Raw genomic sequence first — 25785 nt, 5'->3', positions numbered from 1 at the left:
AGCAGCGGGACACGAACCGGCACCCGTATGGGATGCCGGCACTGCAGGCAGCAGCCGTGCTGCTGTGCCTCATTGCTGGCTCCATGGAGACCACTTTTCCACTCACGATGCCTCCTCTGAGGCCCCCTTGTGCTTGTCAGGTGGTGCCTGAAACACTGCTGCTGCTTTCCGCTCCCAGTGTGTGCGGCACGGGCTTGTCCAGAGAAGCCAAGATTATCCACAGGAGCACCACAGGGTCCCCAGGCACCCACCTTTGTGCTTCCGCCTCTGGAAGGACCTGCTGGACTTGGGTTCATGAATTCGCTCACATTGGCCAAGTCGATTTGCAAGAGCTGAGGTACGAGAGCGAGAGCAGGGGCTGGCGCTGTGATGTGGCGGATAAAGCCGCCACAGACTGTGCTGGCATTCCATATGGGCACCGGTTCTAGTCCTGGCTGCTCCACTTCCGATATAGCTCTCTGATGGCCTGGAAAAGCAGTGGAAGATGGTCTAAGTCCTTGGGCTCCTGTACCCACGTGGGAGACCCAGAAGAAGCTCCTGGCTCCTGGCTTCAGATGGCATAGCTCCAGCTGTGTGGCCATCTGGGGAGTGAACCAGAGGATGGAAAACCTCTCTCTCCATCTCTCTCTACCTCTCTCTAACTGCCTTTCAAGTAAATTGGTAAATTAAAAAAAAAAAAAAAAAAAGAGCAAGGGCAGGAAGTGAGGGCACTCAGCAGTCTCCCCACCTGCTCTCAGGCACCTCCTGTCCTCCGCTCCAGTGCCCCCGTCAGACTGGGCTCTGCCCTCTGCAGCTTCTGTCTGTCCAGAAGGGATGTCCACTCTCTGGTCTCATGGGCCCTGCACCTGTCACCCTCCCTCATGGCTCCTGCGACCTGCCTTCTGGGCACCTCCACCTCCCTGACCACCTGCCATCCTGCGTTGTGATTTCTGGTGATCCTGCCCTCCCAGACATCTCGCTTCCAGCGGCAGCCCCTTTGACCTGAGTGTCCCTGCGTAGCCCCCAGAGCACAGCTGCTGTCAAGTGAGACCTCACTCAGACCTCACCCAGGGCTGGTGTCACAGCAGAGAAGGGACGTGTGCCCCATCCCACCCTCTCTTGCTGCCTGGGGTGTCAGGCACAGCCAGAGCTGGCTGGCCGGGTGCCAGGTGGTCTATGGGCTTGGGGCAGCCTGACTCCTGACAGGCTTTTGTTAGCCCCTCAGCACCCTGCAACACCCTCCAGGCCTTTGGGACACATCCTCTGCTGTCCCCTGTTCCCACCCTTCCTGTTGTACAAGAACAGGAGCCGCTGTAGCACAGCCCCCACGTGACTCCCTGTTCGCAGGCTTCTGCAGCCTCATCTCTACCTCCCTCGTGAGGCCCTTTTCTGAGTTTGTCAGCATTGCTCACTCTGGAGGGGCGCTCCCCTTCTTCATGAGAGGCTTCCAGCCCACCTGGTGGGCCTTGGTGGGGTGGGTATTGGTCGGACTCCACACAGCTCGGGTCTTGCTTGGGACTAGCTGTATCAGGCTTCCTTACCCACTCCTTCCCCGGTTCTCACGGGTATTTTACAGCAGGATCTCTTGTTTTCTTCCATGGGATCTTTGTTGGGCGGCCAGTTCCTCCCCAGTGCATGTGTGCAGTATGACGTGACGGCACACGGAGGCGCCCAGCAGCCTGCGTGCTGTGCAGTCACAACAAGAAACCTCCTCTCTGACAGCACTGGGCGCTACAGAGATTCCAGCAGGAGGGGAGGCTGGGCCTGGAAGCTTCCGTCCCGCCAACACCGCCCCGTGTTGGAGGACAAGGCTGTGGGTGTTCATGGACAGGACTCAGCCGGGGACGAGGGCGTGTGGCTCACGCCACAGCTGTGCTGTTTGTTTTAATTTGATCAGATCTTTAGAAATCGAGATATTTTGCACAAAATAATGTTTCTGGCTTTCGTTGAGCTATCCGAAGGTGTGCAGTAGTGACAGTGTGAAGAAGAGAAGGCCCTGGGTGGTCAGGCCTGTCCTCTGTGCCCTCCTCGGGGTTAGGGTAAGAGAGGGCTCCCTGGAGCTGGGTGTGGGACACTGCCCACTCCAGTGTGGCCAGAGGTCGGAGCTGGAGCTGCAGTTTTCCTGACAGCCACCCGAGACCACACAGAAGCAGCAAGGCGCTGGTTCTAACAGTGCACCTGAAGCATCGTCAGCATACAGCTCCAGACCCAGGTGGTCTCCGCCTCACAGGGCCTCTGACCTGCCCTACTGGGCATGCACTCGGGAGTGGCAGGGGCGGGGCCGGGGGCAGGCTGTGAGAGCCTGGCCTCCCATATGGGATTTTCACCGCTGGTCTACTTCCTGTCTGTGGGTTTACCCCTTATGGACATTTCAAGTAAACAGACTCCAAGATGTGCTCTTTTCAGTATGGCTCTTGCCCCCAGCACGTGCTCTGTTCCTCCGTGGCTGTGTGGCGTCCAGGGTCTGCACCACTGGCGTGCTGTGCGCTCGCCATGGGTGTTTGCTTTCTCTCTGAGTTCGGGCTGCTAGGATAATGCTGCTTAGTTTTTGTGTGGACAGGTGTGTCCATTTTCTTGGAGTTTTTTCTGGTTTTGGTTTTTTGAAAGGCAGAAAGAGAGATCTTCCACCTGCTGGTTCACTTCCTAAATTCCCAAAGAGCCAGGGCTGGGCCAGGCCAGGCCAGAGCAGGAGCTGGGAATTCAATCCGCTTCTTCCACTTGGGAGGCGGGGACCCAGTTACGTGAGCCATTACCTGCTGCCTCAGAGTGTGCACTAGCAGGAAGCTGGGTCAGGAGCTGAGCCGGGTCTTTTTTATTTATTTATTTATTTTTGGACAGGCAGAGTGGACAGTGAGACAGAAAGGTCTTCCTTTACCATTGGTTCACCCTCCAATGGCCGCTGGACCGGCGCACCGCACTGATCAGGAGCCAGGTGCCTCTCCTTGTCTTCCATGGGGTGCAGGGCCCAAGCACTTGGGCCATCCTCCACTGCACTCCCGGGCCACAGCAGAGAGCTGGACTGGAAGAGGAGCAACCGGGACAGAATCCAGCGCCCCGACCGGGACTAGAACCCGGTGTGCCGGCACCGCAGGTGGAGGATTAGCCTATTGAGCCGCGGCACCGGCTTTGAGCTGGGTCTTAGGCTGGGCACTCGGATACCTTAACCATTAGGTCAGATGTGTGCCATAGGAGTGGAGTCGCTGGGTCGTTGCTCCCTTCTCCCCTAGTACAGAAATCCAGACTGTCGTCCTGGAGGCTGCGTGATGGACATTCCCATCAGTGGGGGAGGGGCTGTGTGATGGACATTCCCATCAGTGGGGGAGGGGCTGTGATGGACAGTCCCATCAGTGGGGGAGGGGAGGGGCTGTGTGGTGGACAGTCCCATCAGTGGGGGAGGGGAGGGGCTGCGTGATGGACATTCCCATCAGTGGGGGAGGGGCTGTGTGATGGACATTCCCATCAGTGGGGGAAGGGCTGTGTGATGGACAGTCCCATCAGTGGGGGAGGGGAAGGGCTGTGTGATGGACAGTCCCATCAGTGGGGGAGGGGAGGGGCTGTGTGATGGACAGTCCCATCAGTGGGGGAGGGGAGGGGCTGTGTGGTGGACAGTCCCATCAGTGGGGGAGGGGAGGGGCTGTGTGGTGGACAGTCCCATCAGTGGGGGAGGGGAGGGGCTGTGTGGTGGACAGTCCCATCAGTGGGGGAGGGGAGGGGCTGTGTGGTGGACAGTCCCATCAGTGGGGGAGGGGAGGGGCTGTGTGATGGACAGTCCCATCAGTGGGGGAGGGGCTTGTGATGGACAGTCCCATCAGTGGGGGAGGGGAGGGGCTGTGTGATGGACAGTCCCATCAGTGGGGGAGGGGCTGTGTGATGGACAGTCCCATCAGTGGGGGGGGAGGGGCTGTGTGATGGACAGTCCCATCAGTGGGGGAGGGGCTGTGTGGTGGACAGTCCCATCAGTGGGGGAGGGGAGGGGCTGTGTGATGGACAGTCCCATCAGTGGGGGAGGGGCTGTGTGATGGACAGTCCCATCAGTGGGGGAGGGGAGGGGCTGTGTGATGGACAGTCCCATCAGTGGGGGAGGGGCTGTGTGATGGACAGTCCCATCAGTGGGGGGGGAGGGGCTGTGTGATGGACAGTCCCATCAGTGGGGGAGGGGCTGTGTGGTGGACAGTCCCATCAGTGGGGGGGGGAGGGGCTGTGTGATGGACAGTCCCATCAGTGGGGGGGCCTTGAATCCTGTCTGACCTTGTCACTCTGCTCCATCTTCTGTGTCCCACATGGTCCCAGGTGTCTTCCTCTCCCTGTGCTGTGTTGATTCTCACCTGGGTCTTGGAGAGAGCTCACCTTTCTTTTTCATTTACTGCTTTCCAGGCTTCTGCAAGCTCAGCAGCAGCTCTTGCCTCATGTCTGACAGCGTCTTTCCCGGGTAGCCTGTTTCTGGTCCATGTCAGCACCCTGCGTGCCCCACCCTTGGGCTTCACCAGCTTTCCTCTGCCTCCCGAGTTGGGGAGCAGAGTCAGCTGGGGGCAGCGCCCCTGCCACATCTGGGCACATCCTGCTTGGATACAGGCTCGGACAGAGGCTGGCCTTGCCATTCCCTGCTCCTCGGTGGATGTTCTGGGTATGCAGGCCTGCTGTTGGCAGGAACTGCCCATGGCAGATGGTCAGTCAAAGGAGCGTCCAGGCCTCTGAGTCCAGCGCTCCCACCCCTCCCGTCTGCCCACCAGCCCCCTCTCCTGCTATGGGACCTCCAGCCACCACTGTGCTCCCCAAGCTGTGTCTTCCAGCCCTCATACCAATTTTGGTGACCAAAGGTTGTCTGTGGCCTATTTTCCCTGAGAATCGACTTCGGGAAGAAGTTTGTCTCACTTCCTGCGGAGAAGGAAACCATGCTGACTTACCCAGTCCCAGCCCTCAGGAAAATCCCCAGCTGGTCTGAGAAAGAAAGGGCCAGGTCCGCTTCTGCCTTCCTCTGTGGCTGGGCCTCAGACCGTCTCCACGTGGACATCGGAGGGCCCTCGAGCTTGATGGCAGGGTCTCTCCCCAGTGGGGCGGATGGGAGGTGTGGAGGAGCGGGAACCCGGGAGCAAGGGCAGTGCGGTGCGCCCAGGCACACTGGCCTCGTGGAGGGCCTCTCCGTGGTCAGGGTGGCGGCGTTCCCTCCTCTGCTTCAGCCGCCTGGGTAGGCCGCCCGGGACGCCCCCTGTCACTCTCGGCAGCTGCAGTGCCAGGACTCCCACCCTAGGGGGCAGGCTCGCCCCACTCCTGGTCTTGCTGCCAGGGCTGAGTGAGAGCAGGAGCCTGGCAGGACCTTGGAGGAAGGACTGGGCCCCCTGGCAGCACTGGAGGTGTGTGCTCAGAGTAGGGTGGATGAGGAAGGGCGAGACCTGAGCCGGAACACACCTGCGGGCTTTCCTGCGCTGGAGCCCCGTCCCTCCCTACGCTGGGGGCCTGCACGAGAGGGAGGGCCAGGGTGGAGCGCCTGTGAAATCCCATGCTAAAGAGCTCAGGTGTGTGTGGGGAGGGGGGGATCAAGGGTGTTGTAGAGCGCGGCTCTGAGGACAGACCCTAGACCTCTGGTCTGGATCGTAGGCAGGCGTCACTTCCTGTGCCAGGGTGCCAGGTTGGCCAGGCTTGCCCCGGCCCCTATGTCCCACATCATGGGAGGGACCCCTTCTCCTAACATTCAGCTTTGGTACACTCGGGCAGTGACCTTGGCTGTGCTTTGTGTGATGAACGTCCCAGGACGCTGACGAGGTGGCAGGGGCTGTCATGGCGGCCTGGTCTCTCAGTCTTCTGTCTGGAAATCAGTCAGTCTTCCCAGCTGCTAAAGCCCAAGCCCTCCAGCTCGCTTCCCCCAGCCCCTGTCTCTCGGTGATTCACTTGCTCTCGTGCACCCTGTGCAAGCCATCGGCACATCCGCTCAGCTGCACTCTGCAGCTCCTTTGCCAAACGCTGGTCCTTGACACCATGTGCACCTCTGCCGTCAGCACTTGTGCCATTGCTGTCCTGGCTCCCTGCAGCTGTGTCTGCTCCCCCACACCCGGCAAGCTCGTCTCTCCCACAGAGATATGCCCAGGGCTTCTTGCTGCTCAGTCCCTGCCAGCTCTGCCCACCCCAGGGCTCCGACATCTCCATGCTTCTGCCGGGTCTGCTCTCACATCCCACCCACTCTCACCCTTCTCAACAAGGATGGTCTCAAGGATGATTTGTTTATTAATTTCAAAGGCAGAGTTAGAGAGAGGCAGAGAAGGACAGAGAGAGAGAGAGGTCCTCCCACTGGTTCACTCCCCAAATGACCACAACAGCTGGAGATGGGCTGATCCAAAGCCAGGAACCTAGAGTTTCTTCCAAGTCTCCCACACGGGTGCAGGGGCCCAAGCACTTGAGCCATCTTCTACTGCTTTCCCAGGCCATAGCGGAGAGCTGGATCAGAAGTGGAGCAGTCGGGACTTGAACCAACGCCAATATGAGATGCCGATGCTGCAGGCAGTAGCTTTACCCGCTAAGCCACAATGCCAGCCCCTTCAGTTTCTTTTTAAAAGATTTATTTATTTGTGGCCGGCGCCGCGGCTCACTAGGCTAATCCTCCGCCTGCAGTGCCGGCACACTGGATTCTAGTCCCGGTCGGGGTGCCGGATTCTGTCCCGGTTGCTCCTCTTCCAGTCCAGTTCTTTGCTCTGGCCCGGGAAAGCAGTGGAGGATGGCCCAAGTGCTTGGGCCCTGCACCCGCGTTGGAGACCAGGAGAGGCACCTGGCTCCTGGCTTCGGATCAGCGCAGCGCGCCGGCCGCAGTGGCCATTGGGGGTGAACCAACAGAAAAAGAAAGACCTTTCTCTCTGTCTCTCTCTCTCTCACTGTCCACTCTGCCTGTCTAAAAAAAAAAAAAAAAAAAAAATTATTTAAAAGGCAGAGTTACAGAGACAAAGAGAGAGAGACATAGGTCTTCCATTCACTGGTTCACTCCCCCAATGGCCAGAATGACTAGAACTGGGCTGGTCCGAAGCCCAGAGCCAGGAGCTTCTTCCAGGTGTCCCACCTGGGGAAGGGGCCCAAGGACTTAGGCCGTCTTCTGCTTTTTCCCCAGGAGCATTAGGAGGGAGCTGAATCAGAAGTGAAGCAGCCAGGACTTGAACCAGTGCCCATATGGGATAACAGCAGCGGCTTTACCCGCTACGCCACAACCCTGGCCCTTTTAAGGAGGTTCTGAAAATGTCTCTCGGCTCATCCCCACCTACACTGTGGACTCTGCTTCTGCCACCCTGTGCTCCCTCACTGGGACGCATGCCCCACAGGGTGGCAGGGTGTCTGTATTCTTAGCTGCTGCTGTCTGGCACAGGGAGGAAGCCGTGGGTGGAGGGAGTTGGCCATCACCGTGGGCAGTCAGCATCAGAGATCGTAACCAGAACCCTGACTCTGGTCATCTGCTCCAGCTCCTCACAGGCAGCTGGAAAAGGAAAGATTGCCAGGGTGGGCCAGGCGGGGAGGGGATGGGTGTCCACGCCCGTCTCTCTCCCTGTCCTCAGCAGTGCCCAGGGCTCGCCTCAGCCCTTTAACTTCTTTCCTCCCCATGTCCTTTCCCAGCGGCTTCCAGTGTGGGGTCCCAGGCTGTCCACAGGAGGCGGAGTTGGTCCTGAGGACTCCTGCCCCAGCCAGTGCATCTGCCCTCCCGGCAGCTGGTGGGCGTGCCATTTGGGGTTGGCAGGTGAAGCCAGCAAATAGGTGGGGCCTGTGCGCTCCCCTCCCTGCTGCTCCTCTTTGGTGTCATTGTCCATTCTTCAGGGATAAAGCACCTGGACGTGAGGTGTCAGGCGTGGGAGGCGGGCTGTGGTCAGGGGCAGTCTCGGCTGCCTCTGGGAGGCCGACTGCCTTTCCCAGCACCCTTGCTGCACGCCTTGCCATGGACCCTGCACAGCCTCTCCTCTAGTGCCCAGTTCTCCAGCTGATGGGGGTCACACGGGCTCACCCTGGGAAGCCAAGTCAGCCACATGTCCCAATCCTGCCTGCTGTGCCCACTGTCCACTGGCTGCATCCCTTCCCCCTCAGGACCTTGGAGTCCCAGGCCTCCAGTGTCATCCCCACACCTGGTGGGATGAGAGAGCCAGCCCTGTAGGTCACGTCTCAAAGAGACCAGAGCCAGCAGTTTGCACCCAGCTCCTACCTGTCCTCACCATTACCTGCCTGGAGTCTTCTCTCATCTCCATCGCCAGAGCCCACACCTGGGCAGCCTAGCTCGGCATGGCAAGGTCTCTCCCCTTCCTCTTGCCCCCTAGGGCCCTCTTGGTTCTGTGTCTTCATTGGAACTGCAGAGCTCTGGAAATGGACCTCACAGCAGGACATTTGCTGGTGGTCAGCCTGTTCCTTCCCACTGTGCAGGTCCTGCAGGGCACGCCGTGGCTGCCTGAGGCGAACTTCCCTGCAGAGTGGGCTTGAAGCTCATGAGACCCCGTCAAGAGCGGCCCTGACTCTTCTCCTTTTGTCCCCAGAGCCTCCCAAGATGAATCCAGTGGTGGAGCCGCTGTCCTGGATGCTGGGCACGTGGCTGTCGGACCCCCCGGGGGCCGGGACCTTCCCGACGCTGCCGCCTTTCCAGTACCTGGAGGAGGTGCACATCTCCCACGTGGGCCAGCCCATGCTGAACTTCTCGTAAGTTCCTGCTGCGCCTGGGTCCCTGAGAGCCTTCCAGATTGACCAAGGGCAAACGCCAGGCAGGAAAGTGCAGAGGAGCCTGTCCATCTGTGTCCATCTGTGTCCTTCCCTGAGCCAGCATCCAAGGCCCACAGTTGGTAAAATGGCTCTTTCGGGTTCTGTCCACTTTTGGTCATGCTAGGCAGACCACAAGATTACAGGTTTGTTAACACAGGTATAAAAACAAGCACCTGTGTTCCGTGAAGGCCCTGCTCTCACGCCGGGTCCCTCCGTGGACAACCACTGCCCCAGTGTGACACAAGAGGGCGTGGCTTTCTCCCTGAGCTGCCTGAGTTTGCAGACGGCCGCCAGGCTGGGTTCTCAGTCTCAGGAGCAGCAGAGCGTCCCCGTCCCCGCCCCCCCCACCCCAGGCAGGGAGGCTAGCGCTGCACCAGGGCCACTCGAGGCTTGAGAGCTGTGCGCTTTGCTTCTAGGAGCAAACACACTGTTTACAAGTCTGAACAACGAAGGAGTCTGAGTGTGTAAAGTAAGAAGCAAAGCTGTTCTCCCCTGTGTCTGCTGTGCCAGTGATGTGTGTGAGGAGCCCCGCTCAGCCAAGCTGGTGGTGCAGCTGCAGGATCCCAAGCTGAACTTGGTCCTGTACAGTTTTAGATGTAGAAGACCTCGTTGTTGTTGTTAACAGTATTATTACGCCTTTCTTACTAGCCTGTTTAAACAGACAAGGACAGAGTAATCTCTGCATATAGATGAGCCAGGTACTCCAGAGCATCTGAGCCAGGTACCCCAGGGCATCTGAGCCAGGACCCGAGGGCCTCTGAGCCAGGTACCCCAGGGCATCTGTGCCAGGTACTCCAGGGCATCTGTGCCAGGTACCCCAGGGCATCTGAACGAGGTCCCCAGGGCGTCTGAGCCAGGTACCCCAGGGCATCTGAGCCAGGACCCCAGGGCGTCTGAGCCAGGTACCCCAGGGCGTCTGAGCCAGGTACCCCAGGGCATCTGAGCCAGGTACCCCAGGGCGTCTGAGCCAGGTACCCCAGAGCGTCTGAGCCAGGTACCCCAGGGCCTCTGAGCCAGGTCCCCAGGGCGTCTGTGCCAGGTACCCCAGGGCATCTGAGCCAGGACCCCAGGGCGTCTGAGCCAGGTACCCCAGGGCGTCTGAGCCAGGTCCCCAGGGCGTCTGTGCCAGGTACCCCAGGGCGTCTGAGCCAGGTACCCCAGAGCGTCTGAGCCAGGTACCCAGGGCGTCTGTACCAGGACCCCAGGGCGTCTGAGCCAGGTCCCCAGGGCCTCTGAGCCAGGTACCCCAGGGCCTCTGAGCCAGGTACCCCAGGGCCTCTGTGCCAGGTACCCCTGGGCGTCTGTGCCAGGTACCCCAGGGCGTCTGTACCAGGACCCCAGGGCGTCTGAGCCAGGTACCCCAGGGCATCTGAGCCAGGTACCCCAGAGCATCTGAGCCAGGTACCCAGGGCGTCTGTACCAGGACCCCAGGGCGTCTGAGCCAGGTACCCCAGGGCGTCTCTGCCAGGTACCCCAGGGCCTCTGAGCCAGGTACCCCAGGGCGTCTGAGCCAGGTACCCCAGGGCCTCTGAGCCAGGTACCCTAGGGCGTCTGTACCAGGACCCCAGGGCCTCTGAGCCAGGTCCCCAGGTATCTGTGCCAGGTCCCCAGGGCGTCTCTGCCAGGTACCCCAGGGCCTCTGAGCCAGGTACCCCAGGGCGTCTGTACCAGGACCCCAGGGCCTCTGAGCCAGGTCCCCAGGTATCTGTGCCAGGTCCCCAGGGCGTCTGTACCAGGACCCCAGGGCATCTGAGCCTGGTACCCCAGGGCGTCTGTGCCAGGTCCCCAGGGCCTCTGAGCCAGGTGCCCCAGAGCATCTGAGCCAGGTCCACAGGGCAGCGAGTGCAGCCTTCTCTGAACCGGGAGGGAGGTGCGGGGGAGAGAGGGTCAAACGTTGTCTGTGACCAGCAGGCAAAGAAGAACAAAGCAGAGTAGAGTAGGAGCTGGGTTTGGAGAGTGTCGTGTGAGTGTTCATGTGCGTTACTGCATTATGATAGAAGAAGCACGTTTTAGGGTTACGTTAAAGGGGAAATATGTGCTACCGCCCTCTCTGAGAGAAAGATTCCCCATAGCGGCTGCTGGGCTGGTGAAGTGATCAGCGAGTGAGTTTGCAGGTCGTGGGTTTGTTTGCTGAGTTCAGGACGCAGGTACCTTTTATTTCCATCATGAACCTGCAGTAATGAACGTGGATGTGTTTCTTGGCATATATACGGACCGGTTCCCCAAGCACAGGGCTGCGGAGAGGAAGTGGGAGTGGGATTTCACGGCCAGTGTCCGTTCGCAGAGTGCTCAGGGCTGAGGACTGTGTAGCACTGGGCACAAAGAGTTCCTCACCTCAGCCAAGAAATCGTTGACATTGAGTGAGGCAGCCGCAGCGATGGGAAGGGGAGGGGGCCTGCGGGTCAGGGGTCTGCAAGAGCGGCTCCTGGGTGGAGCAGAGCAGCCCTGCCCCCGCGGCTGCAGCCAGCGCGCAGCACGCACGGCGCCCACGTCACCTCCTCGGCATCCTGTCCAGGTTCAACTCCTTCCACCCCGACACGCGCAAGCCGATGCACAGGGAGTGTGGTTTCATCCGCCTCAAGCCCGACACCAACAAGGTGGCCTTCGTCAGCGCACAGAACACAGGTACTGCTCTGAGGGCAGGGAGGGGCTGCCTCGGGGCTCCCAGCGTCCCTGCTCGTGTCACATGTTGGTGGGGATGGGGCAGCAGCAGCTTGCTGTCCGCCTGCTTCGCTGGCCCCTCACAGCTGTGCCGCTGCTGCAGACGTAACAGGGGAGCACGGGTCTGCCCTGGTCTGCCCTGGCCTGTCCTGGAGTCCTCCCAGAACATACCGCTCCCCAGCAGTTTCTTACCAGGAAGTTACTCAGTAACAGCGCGTGTGGCCGCCACCTTGTCCACTTGGCCAAGAGTCCACCTTCCTGGGCATTCAGGACCTCCTGGGGGTGGAGCTCCCTGGCCCTTCGTGGGTGGAGGTAGGAGGCAGGGTCCAGGGCACTTCTGAAGAGGGTGCCCCTCCCCAAGCTGTCAGAAGAGTTGTCCTCTTGCCGTCCTGAAGCCCTCGTCGGGATGGAGCGACACGGACTGCCGTGGCTGCCAAGCTCGGTCGCTGGGGTCCGTGTTGCCTGAGTCACAGTCAGAGCCCCTGCCTCCCTTGCAGGCATCGTGGAGGTGGAGGAGGGCGAGGTGAACGGGCAGGAGCTGTGCATCGCATCCCACTCCATTGCCAGGATCTCCTTCGCCAAGGAGCCCCACGTGGAGCAGGTGAGCCCAGCTTGCCAGCCCTGAGGGTCGTCCCAGCTGTGCGTGTGGCCCACTTGGTCCCCAGTCCCTGGTTTCCTGTCACAAACACTTGTGTGAGTGGGGCCGTGAGGACAGAGGTGCGTGCCGTTCTGACAGGAGCTGTGGGGTCGCCTGCAGCTGCCTTTGGAGTCTGGTGGTGTCTCGTCTGTTTCGAATCTGCTGTCTGAGCGATGAGCCCATGGCTCGTGCTTGGGCCACGTCTTGCTGTGGGTGCTCAGTGGGCTGTCTGAGGGTGGGTGTTTTCCTCTCGTCCATCTGCTGTCTGCTCCCTGCAACATGGGCGCCTCCCCTGTGTGTGGCATCTGCAGTTCCCCAGGGTCTCTGATCCCCAGCGTCCACCGTGGGCTCCTCCACAGTGAGAACGTGGTCTCCATGTCCACACCTTTAATCTGTCTCGAAGCTGGCTGGTGCCAGTCTCACTTTCCAGAAGGTGGCCCTTGTTCCCAACGCCATTTCATGAATTCCGCCTGAGCCCACAGGTTTGGGGTGTCACCACATAAACACAGAAGTCTCTCTCTGGTTGTCCACTCCTTCACCAGTAACACAGTCTTCTCATTGTCTCAGGTTGATGTTACATTTTGATTTCTAAAGGAAAGTTTTCATATTCTTTTCTCCAAATTTTCTTGTTTATTTATTTATTTATTTACTTTTGACAGGCAGAGTGGACAGTAGAGGGAGACAGAGAAAGGTCTTCCTTTTTGCCGTTGGTTCACCCTCCAATGGCTGCCGCGATAGGCGCGCTGCGGCCGGCGCACCACGCTGTTCCGATGGCAGGAGCCAGGTGCTTATCCTGGTCTCCCATGGGGTGCAGGGCCCAAGAACTTGGGCCATCCTCCACTGCACTCCCTGGCCACGGCAGAGAGCTTGTTTATTCTTTTTATCTTTTGTTTTATTGTATTTGAAAGACAGAGACAGAGAGAGACCTTCTATCTACTGGTTTACTTCCCAAATGGCCACAAGGGTCCAGGCTGGGCCAGGCCAAAGCCAGAAGCCTGGAATTCTGTCTGGGTCTCCCACAGGGGTGGCAGGAGTCCAAGCACGTCTTCCGCCGCTTTCCCCTGCCATTAGCAGGGAGCTGGATTGAAAGTAGAGCAGCCGGAACTCCAACTTGCGCTCATGTGGGATGCCAGCTCTGCAAATGCACATTTCCTAGGGAGAACATCTATTTCTTGTAGATTTTCAAGATTTTTGGAACAGGTAGTAGACATAGTTTTTTCTGTCTGCCGTCCTGTCAGTTCTGTCATGTGTATTTGCTGGATGCTTGTGTGTGCGTGTTTTCTTTTTCTTGAGCACGCCTGGCCAAGGGTTTTATGTGGATTTTGTTTGTTTTCTGGAGAATAGCTTTTGGCTCTTGTTAATTAAACAGTGAGAGAGTGCCTCTTCTGCGCAAGGAGGGAGGGCAGGGTGATGTGGAGGGGCCTGGGGTGCGGCACCAAGCAGGCGTCTGCACAGTCTGCACAGGGCCGTGGGAAGCACATCACACAGTGTGGCACCTGGAGGCCAGGGGCTGTGCGAGGGGCGACAGGAGGGGGCCCTGCACAGCTGGGGGAATTCCCTGAGGCCCTGGGCCGAGTGCACAGCATGGAAAAAATAGCCTTCCCGTGAGCACGGAGCTCCCGCCGCGGTACGGTCACGTTGTCTCCTGCGCTGGTTTCCTCCTTGACCTGTCAGTTCCAGAGCTTGTGTGCTACAAGGAGCCTGGAAGACGTTAACTGAGAATCTGCTTCACAAAAATATGGGGTGAACTTAAAATGTCTTGTACCAAAATGAAACTTTTTTTTAAAGATTTATTTATTTATTTGAAAGGCAGAGTTACAGAGAGGCAGAGAGAGAGAGAGAGAGAGGTCTTCCACCTGCTGGTTCACTCCCCAAATGGCCGCAACGCCTGGAGCTGGGCCGATCTGAAGCCAGAAGCCGGGAGCTTCTTCCAGGTCTCCTGTGCAAGTGCAGGGGCCCGAGGACTTGGGCCATCTTTCACTGCTTTCCCAGGCCATAGCAGAGAGCGGGATAGGAAGTGGGGCAGCCGAGACTCGAACCAATGCCCATATGGGATGCCGGCATGCCAGTGCCACAGGTGGTGGCTTTACCCGCTATGCTATAGCGCCAGACCCCAAACTTTCTTTTTTACTCAGATGGCCACAACAGCCAGGACTGGGCCAGATCAAAGCCAAGAACTTCTTCTTGGTCTCCCACGTGGGAGACACCCACTTGGGCCATCTTCCACTGCTTCCCAGGCCAGAGAGATGAATTGGAAGTGGAGCAGCCAGGACTTGAACCGGCGCTCATATGGGATGCTGGCGTCACACTACACTACAATGCCAGCTCCACACTTCACACACGACATACCCACACACTTCGTGTACACACAGTTCAGGTACACACACCCCTAAAATAAAACTTTTAATTCCATTTCTCCAAATTTGTGACGCTTCCTTGCACTGCCCACACTGCCCTCAGTGAGACACTGGGCTCCTTTTCCACTGCTCGGACCCTGTCTGTCCTGTGCCTTATTTTTCCTTCTGGGGAAAAAACAAAAAAAAACAGGTCCAAAACAGGTATTTATAATTTGAAGGGAGTTTTCCTGTGTCACCTCAAACTTTCCCTTTGGCTGTCCTGGTTGCTCTGGAGCTGTGTGTGTGTGTGTGTGTGCTGTGTCCACTGGAGCTGTGTGTGTGTGTGTGTGTGTCCACCTGGAGTTGTGTGTGTGCTATGTCCACTGGAGCTGTGTGTGTGTGTCCACCTGGAGCTGTGTGTGTGCTATGTCCACTGGAGCTGTGTGTGTGTGTCCACCTGGAGCTGTGTGTGTGTGTGTGTGTCCACCTGGAGCTGTGTGTGTGTGTGTGTCCACCTGGAGCTGTGTGTGTGCTGTGTCCACTGGAGCTGTGTGTGTGTGTCCACCTGGAGCTGTGTGTGTGTGTGTATCCACCTGGAGCTGTGTGTGTGTGTGTCCACCTGGAGCTGTGTGTGTGTGTGTGTCCACCTGGAGCTGTGTGTGTGTGTGTGTGTGTCCACCTGGAGCTGTGTGTGTGCTGTGTCTGCTGTCTTGTTCCCAGGCAAGTGGCCTGCTGCCTCCACCTGCTCCCTCCCAGACTCCCACCTCTGCCCCTTACCCTGCCTTCAGGGCAGTTTCTCTCACTCTGCTGTTCCGAGTGGCCCAGCGCCTGTCCCACTGCCAGGACTGCGCCGTCTCAACTGCTTTGCTTAATGGAATTTTTCTTTGCATTTAAAAACCAATCATGCTGCAGTGTGGTCACGTGTGGTGCTGTCACACATGTGGTGTAGTCACATGTGGTACTGTCACACATGTGGTGTAGTCACGTGTGGTGCTGTCCCGTGCAGTGCGGTCACATGTGCTATCACACATGTGGTACAGTCACGTGTAGTAGTGTCCTGTGTGGTGCTGTCCTATGCAGTGCAGTCACGTGTGGTGCTGTCCTGTGTGGTGCAGTCACGTGTGGTGCTGTCCTGTGGAGTGTATTCACCTGTGGTGCAGTCACGTGTGGTGCTGTCACACATGTGGTGCAGTCACGTGTGGTGCTGTGCGATGCAGTTCCATGTGGTGCTGTCCCAGGCAGTTAGTGTGACCATTTGGGTCAGTGTGCATGGTCTTGGACCACCGCAGTCAAGACAGAACAATCCCGTCGCTGCAGAAACCAGCCCCCCACTGTGGTCCCCAGAGCACAACTGTGCAGGCTGCACTCCCACTGCTGCTGTGTCGGCACCCGTGCCCTCAGCTCCGTGCGTCCTCTGAGCTGGTGTGGTTCGGTATGGCTGCACAGAGCCTCTGTAAGGGCTGTGTGCACACAGTGACACCTGCGATGGGGGCTGCCCGTGTCAGGGGCCCAGGGTGTGGCTGCAGGCTGTGTCACACGGTGCCCGCTGCTGGTGACTGACGCAGTGGCCACCTTGCCACAGCTTGTTTGCGACTTGCATTTCCTGCTTTCTGAGGGGGGTCCAGGCCCTGGCCTGCAGGAGAGCCCTGGGGGCGCAGGCTGAGACGGCTGCCACCAGGATTGCCAGGTCAATTCTCACACAGCGTGTGTCTTAGTTCCTTTTGTGCTTGGTACTTTGTGTGTCCTGTCTTACATTTTCGCCTGACCTGGTCTTCAGAGAGTTTTACCTGCATTCTCTTAAGCACTGGGTAGTTTTCCCTTTCACGTTGAGGTTCATGACTGTTTTTGTGTGGTGTAAGGTCGGGCTCCAGCTCTGTTTTCTTGTCACTGTGTTCTTCCCAGGGACTGAGAAATAGGGCCGTGAAGGAGGTGTGGCAATTATGGAGTCTGCCCGGGCCCGTCTGCCTGCTTCTGCTGCCGTGCCACTTCCTCCATAGCAGGACTGCAGTCCAGGGCATCGATGGCACCAGCAGAGGCAGAACTGAGACTGGGCAAGTGCAAGCCCCTGTGGGAAATGCGGCTGTACGTGGGCAACTGCAGAGAGAGGCCCCGAGGCCTGTACAAGCGTGCGCAGGGCTGTAGTCACAGGCTGCAGAGAGAGAGGCCCTGAGGCCTGTACAAGCGTGCGCAGGGCTGTAGTCACAGGCTGCAGAGAGAGGCCCCGAGGCCTGTACAAGCGTGCACAGGGCTGTAGTCACAGGCTGCAGAGAGAGGCCCCGAGGCCTGTACAAGCGTGCGCAGGGCTGTAGTCACAGACTGCAGAGAGAGGCCCCGAGGCCTGTACAAGCCTGTGTGGTGCAGGGCTGTAGTCACAGACTGCAGAGAGAGGCCCCGAGACCTGTACAAGCGTGTGCAGGGCTGTAGTCACAGACTGCAGAGAAAGAGGCCCCAAGGCCTGTACAAGCGTGTGCAGGGCTGTAGTCACAGACTGCAGAGAGAGAGGCCCCGAGGCCTGTACAAGCCTGTGTGGTGCAGGGCTGTAGTCACAGACTGCAGAGAGAGAGGCCCCGAGGCCTGTACAAGCGTGCTCAGGGCTGTAGTCACAGACTGCAGAGAGAGAGGCCCTGAGGCCTGTACAAGCCTGTGTGGTGCAGGGCTATAAGGCTGCAGGCTGCAGAGAGAGAGGCCCCGAGGCCTGTACAAGCGTGTGCAGGGCTGTAGTCACAGACAGCAGAGAGAGAGGCCCTGAGGCCTGTACAAGCCTGTGTGGTGCAGGGCTATAAGGCTGCAGGCTGTAGAGAGAGGCCCCGAGGCCTGTACAAGCGTGTGCAGGGCTGTAGTCACAGACTGCAGAGAGAGAGGCCCTGAGGCCTGTACAAGCCTGTGTGGTGCAGGGCTATAAGGCTGCAGGCTGCAGAGAGAGAGGCCCCAAGGCCTGTACAAGCGTGTGCAGGGCTGTAGTCACAGACTGCAGAGAGAGAGGCCCCGAGGCCTGTACAAGCATGCTCAGGGCTGTAGTCACAGACTGCAGAGAGAGAGGCCCTGAGGCCTGCACAAGCCTGTGTGGTGCAGGGCTATAAGGCTGCAGAGAGAGAGGCCCTGAGGCCTGTACAAGCCTGTGTGGTGCAGGGCTATAAGGCTGCAGGCTGCAGAGAGAGAGGCCCCGAGGCCTGTACAAGCGTGTGCAGGGCTGTAGTCACAGACTGCAGAGAGAGAGGCCCCGAGGCCTGTACAAGCGTGCTCAGGGCTGTAGTCACAGACTGCAGAGAGAGAGGCCCTGAGGCCTGCACAAGCCTGTGTGGTGCAGGGCTATAAGGCTGCAGAGAGAGAGGCCCCGAGGCCTGTACAAGCGTGCTCAGGGCTGTAGTCACAGACTGCAGAGAGAGAGGCCCTGAGGCCTGCACAAGCCTGTGTGGTGCAGGGCTATAAGGCTGCAGGCTGCAGAGAGAGAGGCCCCAAGGCCTGTACAAGCGTGCTCAGGGCTGTAGTCACAGACTGCAGAGAGAGAGGCCCCAAGGCCTGTACAAGCGTGCTCAGGGCTGTAGTCACAGACTGCAGAGAGAGAGGCCCCGAGGCCTGTACAAGCGTGCTCAGGGCTGTAGTCACAGACTGCAGAGAGAGAGGCCCTGAGGCCTGTACAAGCCTGTGTGGTGCAGGGCTATAAGGCTGCAGGCTGCAGAACCACTGGGAAGGGAAATCATGGTCAAGCATTAGATCTTCAGAGCTGGTGTCAGCCTCAGCAGCTGTCAGGCGGGCTCACGGACAGGTGAGTGCCCTGAGAGGACTCCCGGCCTGAACCTCCTTGGGGAGATAGCCTTTCTCTGGAGGCCCGGGTCCTTGCTTAGTGGTGCTCTGACACCTTTACATAGACTTTTCAAAATCCAGCTTCTTGGCTGGCACCATGGCTCACTAGGCTAATCCTCCACCGGCAGCGCCGGCACCCCGGGTTCTAGTCCCTGTTGGGATGCCGGATTCTGTCCCGGTTGCTCCTCTTCCAGGCCAGCTCTCTGCTGTGGCCCAGGAGTGCAGTGGAGGATGGCCCAAGTGCTTGGGCCCTGCACCCGCATGGGAGACCAGGAGAAGCACCTGGCTCCTGGCTTCAGATCAGCGCGATGTGCTGGCCACAGCGGCCATTGGAGGGTGAACCAACGGCAAAAAGGAAGACCTTTCTCTCTGTCTCTCTCTCTCACTATCCACTCTGCCTGTCAAAAAAACAAAAAATGCAGCTTCTCTGGGTTTTTCTCAGCAGCAGGGTTAGTGAGTCACAGAGGAGTTGGCCTGGCCGAGGCAGAAGTCCTGTCCCGTGGCTGGGCAGCCACTGCGCCTTCCAGGGCTTATGACGTGGTGCCCCCAGCACTGCTCAGTGTTCTTAAAAATGTCTGTGGTAGTAGATGTGTGTAGTGTGATATACACGTGTGTGGGGGTGTATAGTGTGATACACGTGGGGGGGGTTATGTATAGTGTAATATGTGTGTGTGTGGATGTGTGCATAGTGTGATCTACATATGTGTGGGTGGGTGTAGTGGATGTGCATAGTGTGATATGTGTGTAGTGTGATATACATGTATGGGTGTGTAGTACGTATATGTAGTGTGATACACGTGTAACAGTGTATGTAATCGACATATAACAGTATATGTGTGTATATAATATGTATGTGTTTACATATATATACATATACATACACACACACACACACACACACACACATATATATATATATATGGAGAGAGAGAGGGAGAGTGTGTTTTATCTACTTGAAAGGCAGAGCAACCGGGGCGGTGGGGGCTGGGAGCAGGGGGAATGTTATATTCACTGGTTCATTCCCAAATGCTTTGAACAGCTGGGGCTAGGCCAGACCAAAGCCAGGAGCCAGGTCTCCCCTGTGGGTAGCTGGGGCCCAAGCACCTGAGCCGTCACCCCTGCCTGGCAGGATGCATGAATAGGGAGCTGCGTCAGAGCAGAGAAGCCTGTGCTCACAGCAGCGCTATCCCGTGGAGTGGCCGCTTCAGCCACTGTGTACACGTACACGCACACACCGCGTGCTCACAGCAGCGCTATCCCGTGGAGTGGCCGCTTCAGCCACTGTGCCACGGCACACAGCACACGTACACAGCGTGCACACACACATGCACGCAGTGTACACGTACACGCACACACCGTGTGCTCACAGCAGCGCTATCCCGTGGAGTGGCCGCTTCAGCCACTGTGTACACGTACACGCACACGTACACAGCGTGCACACACACATGCACGCAGTGTACACGTACACGCACACACCGCGTGCTCACAGCAGCGCTATCCCGTGGAGTGGCCGCTTCAGCCACTGTGCCACGGCACACGCACACAGTGTGCACACACCACATGCACACATAGTGTACACATACGTGCACACACAGCGTGCACATACCACATGCGCACACATACACATTTCGTTTGTTTTAAAGATTGAGAAACAGGCTGGCGCCGTGACTCAACAGGCTAATCCTCCACCTTGCGGCGCCAGCACACCGGGTTCTAGTCACGGTCGGGGTGCCGGATTCTGTCCCAGTTGCTCCTCTTCCAGGCCAGCTCTCTGCTGTGGCCCGGGAAGGCAGTGGAGGATGGCCCAAGTGCTTGGCCCCTGCACCCCATGGGAGGCCAGGAGAAGCACCTGGCTCCTGGCTTCGGATCAGCGAGATGCGCTGTCCGCAGCAGCCATTGGAGGGTGAACCAACAGCAAAAAGGAAGACCTTTCTCTCTGTCTCTCTCTCTCACTGTCCACTCTGCCTGTCAAAAAAAAAAAAAGACTGAGAAACAGACACTCCCCAAATGCCAGCAACAGCTGGGGATGGGCCCAGCTGAAGCCAGGAGCCTGGAACTTAACCTGCATCTCCCACATGGTGGCAAGGACCCAGGTACTCGAGCCGTCATCTGCCACCTCTCTTGGTGCACAAGCAGGAAGCTGGAATCGGAGTGCGGCCTGTGTGGGTGTATCTCCCACTCTGCCCTTTGCCCAGCACACGTCCTGGCACCCGGGCCTGTGCCCTCAGGCTGTGCACTTGCTGTCACTCATCCTCGCCAGCAAGGGCCCGTCACACTGTGGCATGAGCTGCACTGCGGTGTGTGCCTGGGTGAGTAGAGGGAAGTCTCTGAGAACACCGAGTGATTTGTGGAAGCACCAGAGGTGCTCCCCTCTGGGGCACAGGCCCAGGGGCCAGGACACCTTGATCCTGCCCTCCGTGGGGTGGCTCTGTGCCCACTGCCATCATCCACGGAGAGAAACTGCCCACCTGCAGAGCCATGAAGCAGGCCTGGCACCGGCAGCTGCTCAGACATTGGTTGAAACTTTTGAAGATTTTAAAACTAAGGTGGCTTGTTTTGTTCTGTTCAGATTACCCGGAAATTCAGGCTGAATTCTGAAGGCAAACTTGAGCAGACAGTCTCCATGGCAACCACCACACAGCCTATGACTCAGCATCTTCATGTCACCTACAAGAAGGTGACCCCGTGACCTGGAGTGGAGCTTCAGAGCCCTCAGGAGGGGGCTGCTGGCTCCTGAGTGGTGCCCAGATGTTCCTGTAGTGGCGTAGAAAACCAAATAAAAGGCCTTTATTTTTATGGCTGAGGGTTTTGAATATTATCACTTGTGTAGCCTACGTTTTTTTCATCTGCTGCCTAATTTTTTTCCCCAAATCTTTTCCCAAGAAATTAAGAAGGGCCAATGCTTTCTCTCTGTTCCTGTGGTTTGGCAAGATGTAAAACACACACATCTGCAGTGGCGTGGTCAACCCTAAGGTGAAGAACAAAGGTGGACCGGCTGGGATGTGGTTATTCGTTGTTACTTTCAGAACCAAGTGCATTCCCAAGAGAACTGGTTGAGGCTCAGCACTCTCCCGTGAGGCCTGTGCTACAGCTGTGCCATGATGCCACCGTGGCCTCGGAGTCTCTTACCATGCGTCGTCCCTGCCCCCAGCCTCGCTGCCCCGCACTCTCCCAGGCTGGTTTCCCCCGTCTGCCCCTACATGCTTTGGCATGCATCCAAGAATAAAACAAAGGCTTCTTTTTCCCTGCACGGTATCAGTAACCTCCCCAGTAAGGGAGCTGCAGGACCACAGGCCCTGGGGTCGGCTTCTCAGAACCAGGGAGGAAGTGCCTGGGCCGTCCTGGGGGCCCAGGTGTCCAGCGCGCCCCTCCCACCTGCTGGCCAGCCTCTGAGAGGGCAGCGCCCAGGGTACAGCATGAAGGTGGGGTTTGGAGCCAGCTGCCGAGAAGTCACTAAGACATGGTTCTGGTACTGTCAGGACAGGCGTAGAATGCAGGCCTCACGTGTGCCTGGTGTCAGGAACGCCTTTGCCCGAGTGGATTTTCAGCAGCTGTGTGTGGCGACGCCCCCTCGCCTCCCCATGCCTGTCGTCCTAGAGGATGCCCCCACTCGGGATCGACACATCGTCCTCGCTGAGGCTGCTGCTGTCCCGAGCTGGACCTGAGTCCTGTTGCTCACCCACGCGTGGGCGTGCTCAGTTCTCCACAGCTCAGCACACAGGGAGCCTCACGTGTGCTGGCCCACTTTGTTGATGCTAAAATTAGTCGGCTTGGATGGTGGCAGCCTAGCCCCTAATGCCTGACCCTACCCCTCCCTCGGGCTGCAGAGCGACTTCTGTTAATGACTTATTTTATTCGAAAGGCAGAGTTAGAGATCTTCCCTCTCCTGGGTCACCCCCAAGTGGCCGCAACAGCCAGGGCTGGGCCAGACCGAAGCCAGGAGCTTCATCCAGGTCTCCCACGCAGGTGCAGGGGCGCAAGCACTTGGGCTGTCTTCCAGTTTTCCCAGGCCACAGCTGGGAGCTGGATGGAAGTGGAGCAGCCGGGACCAGCACCAGCGCCCATACAGGAGGCTGCCGTTGCAGGCATGCTGCAGCGCTGGCCCCACAACTGTGGCTGCGTCCAGAGCTGGAACTCGGCACCCCTGCATTCGCCAGGCCACATCTCCTCTTGTTGAAGTAAGGTTACAGCAGCGAGGCAGCAACACCGCCAAGGGCACGGCACACAGAGCCCCCCACGCCTCCCTCCCGCCCTTCTCCTGAGCTTCGTGTACTTGCGGTCACCTCTGCCGGCCACTGCCTTGCAGAAGGAAGGTGTTTGGGGGTCCCGTGTTGGCTGTGGGCCTGGAGCCTGTGGTGCTGCTGTCTAGCCGGGAGCTGAGCTCCCAGACCTCGCCCTGGACCGAAGCTGTGACCCTTCAGCACTAACCGCGTGGGTACAAGAAAGTCTCGGTCCACACTCATGTCTCCGCATACATTCTTTGATTTTGTCTCTTGCACTAAGTCGTAGTTCGTTACAACTGTTGCTTTTGGGACAAGTGCTTGGCTCGGGTTAAAATGCCACTTTTGGGGCTGACATTGTGGCACAGTGACTTAAGCCACCGCCTGCAGTGCTGGTGTCTATCAGTGCAGCGGTTCGAGTCTCAGCTGCTCCACATTTGATCCAGTTCCCTGCTAATGTGTCTGGGAAAGCAGCAGAAGATGGCCCAAGTGCTTGAGCTCCTGCACTCATGTGGGAGACCCGGAAGAAGCTCCAGGCTCCAGGCTTCAGCCTGGCCCAGCCCCAGCCATTGCAGCCATCTGGGGTATAGACAAGCAAATGGAAGAGTGGTTGTCTCTCTCTAACTCTGCCTTTCAAATAGTGTAAATAAATATTTTTTAAAAGTGTATTTTATAAGGCTGCTTGGGAGCCCCATGTCAGATATCAGAGTGCCTGGTTCAAGGACTGGCTCTGCTCTTGGTCCGCCTTGTCGTACACACTGTGGGAGGCAGCAGGTGATGGCTCAAGTCCTTGGGTTCCTGCCATCTTTATTTATTTTTTATTTAAGACTTATTTTTTTTTAAAGATTTATTTTATTTGAAAGTCAGAGTTACACAGAGAGACGAGAGGCAGAGAGATAGAGAGAGAGGTCTTCCATCTGCTGGTTCACTCCCCAGATGGCTGCAATGGCTGGACCTGTGCCGATCCGAAGCCAGGAGCTTCTGGATCTCCCACATGGGTGCAGGGGCCCAACGATTTGGGCCATCTTCCACTGCTATCTCAGGCCACAGCAGAGAGCTGGATTGGAAGAGGAGCAGCTGGGACTAGAACCGGCACCCATATGGGATGCTGGCGCTTCAGGCCATGGTTTTATCCTGCTGAGCCACAGCGCCAGCCCCAAGACTTATTTATTTGAAAGCGTTACAGAGAGAATCTTCCATCCACTAGTTCACTCCCCAAATGGCCACAGTGGCTGGAGCTGGGCTGATCTGAAGCCAGGAGTCAGGAGCAGGGGCCCAAGCACTTGGGCATCTTCCACTGCTTTCCCAGGCCACAGCAGAGAGCTGGACCAGAAGAGGAGCCAGGACTAGCAGTGGCACCCATATGGGATGCCGGCACTGCAGATGGAGGCTTAACCTACTACACCAGCACCAGCCCCTGCTATCTTTTTATGCTTTTCCCATTGAAGATACAAAGTGAAAAGATATTTTATTTGAAATAATTAATTTCTCTGTGTGCTTAGTTACCAATTTGGCACACAATTTTTTTTTTTTTTTTTTTTTGACAGGCAGAGTGGACAGTGAGAGAGAGAGACAGAGAGAAAGGTCTTCCTTTTTGCCGTTGGTTCACCCTCCAATGGCCGCCGTGGCCAGCGCATCGCGCTGATCCAAAGCCAGGAGCCAGGTGCTTCTCCTGGTCTCCCATGGGGTGCAGGGCCCAAGCACTTGGGCCATCCTCCACTGCCTTCCCGGGCCACAGCAGAGAGCTGGCCTGGAAGAGGGGCAACCGGGACTAGAACCTGGTGTGCCGGCGCCGCAGGCAGAGGATTAGCCTAGTGAACCGTGGCGCCGGCCACAAATTCTTTTAAAAATTTCACTTGTTTTTATTTACTTAAGAGTTAGACACAGACAGATGGCTCCCAACCCTGACTCACTCCCCAGACACCCACGACAGCTGAGCTGGGCTGGCTGCAGCCAGGAGCTCTGTCCCTGCCGCCTCCCGTGGTCTGCCTCAGCAGGAATCCAACCCGGCTGTCGGCTGCGGTGCACCGTGTCGGCCGCCAGCTCGGCGCCCGCTCCCATGTGCTGTGTTTTTCCTGGTTTCCATCTGCTGCGCTGGTGTAGCTGGAACCAGTGAGACTTCCACTGCGCTCTCGAGCTCTGAGGGCTGCATGGTTGCTGCTGTTACTGGGATCAGGGAGCCACGCAGCCTTTGGAAGAAGCCTGGGCGTGAGACTTGGTGGGTGGAAGCACCTGTTCTGCCTCGCGGTTGTACACAGGCACCACACCCCCGGCCTGGCATGCTGTTGGGCACACAACAAGTTTCCTGAGCAACATGCGTGTGGCTGTTTGCTCTGGTGCCAGCCTGGGCGCAGAGCAGAGTCAGGGAGGCCTGGATTCTGAACTTGGTCGTGGGGAACTCCAGGAGCATCGTCTCTCTGGGTTTTGTGGCCTTGTGCCTGGAGCTTATGGTCAGGCAGTGAGTGGCCATGCAGGGCTCGTGGCCATGCTGGCCAGAGGGGCCTCCACCATGAGCACCTGCACTGGAGGGAGTGGAGCAAAGTGGGGTCTCGGGTCTGGGGCAGGCTCTGAGTCTGGGCGCTCTGTTACTCCACAGCCTTGTCAGGTCAGGTTCGGAAGCCAGGAGCCAGGAGCTTCTCGCATAAGCCGGCAGGGACCCAAGCACCTGGGCCATCCTCCACTGCTTTCCCAGGCCATAGCAGAGAGCTGGATCGGAAGAGGAGCAGCCGGGACTGCTGTGCACATGTGGGATGCCGGCGCCACAGGCGGTGGTCTTACCTGCTATGCCACAGTACCAACCCCCTGGTCTGTTTCCAGTAGCAAATGCGTATCCCAGTCATTGGCGCATGTGAAATAAGACACAGGGGGCACCAGGTCGAGGGAGATGTAGAAACCCCAGCCCAGGCTGCAGGTGGGAAGTGGAGTCTGCTCATCACTTCTCTGTCTCTCTACCTCTCCCTCCCTCTCTAGCTTTTCCTCTCAAATAAATTTTTTTTTTAATTTTTTTTTTTTATTTTTGACAGGTAGAGTGGACAGTGAGAGAGAGACAGAGAGAAAGGTCTTCCTTTGCCATTGGTTCACCCTCTAATGGCCGCCGCGGTAGCGCGCTGCGGCCAACGCACCGCGCTGTTCCGATGGCAGGAGCCAGGTGCTTATCCTGGTCTCCCATGGGGTGCAGAGCCCAAACACTTGAGTAAAGAACCGAGACTAAACTAACTGGACACACATGCAGGCTGCTGGTCCCTGTTTTCCTAAATCCTGCTGTTGCTCCTGGTGACATCACATTCCGTGCTGGGAATATCCCGGAACATCTGAGCCCAAAGTGCAGGGCTGCAGGTCAGGAAGCTGTCCCCTTCTGTCCACCTGTTGTCCCCAGGCAGGTGCAGCTGAGGCCACCTCACTGGCACATGCCCTGAGCCAGGCTTGACACAGCCCAGAG

At 57.9% G+C, this 25785-nt stretch overlaps 1 protein-coding gene across 2 annotated transcripts in view; it reads left to right on the top strand.

Moving 5' to 3' along the window:
• THAP4 (THAP domain containing 4) overlaps window positions 1–20922 on the top strand; it is a 45973-nt gene extending 25051 nt beyond the window's left edge. For both annotated transcript variants that reach the window (XM_062194364.1, XM_062194373.1), the window contains 4 exons: window positions 8469–8628; window positions 11204–11313; window positions 11847–11950; window positions 20696–20922. In XM_062194364.1, coding sequence (XP_062050348.1) covers window positions 8469–8628; window positions 11204–11313; window positions 11847–11950; window positions 20696–20815 — 494 coding nt within the window. In that variant the 3' untranslated portion in view covers window positions 20816–20922. The remainder of the gene's footprint in view (window positions 1–8468; window positions 8629–11203; window positions 11314–11846; window positions 11951–20695) is intronic.
• Window positions 20923–25785: the final 4863 nt, after the last annotated feature.

This window comes from Lepus europaeus, chromosome 1 (assembly GCF_033115175.1).
Source record: "Lepus europaeus isolate LE1 chromosome 1, mLepTim1.pri, whole genome shotgun sequence".
NCBI lineage: Eukaryota > Metazoa > Chordata > Mammalia > Lagomorpha > Leporidae > Lepus > Lepus europaeus.
Note: the sequence above shows the minus strand (reverse complement) of the source record. Positions and strands in the feature narration are given on the sequence as shown.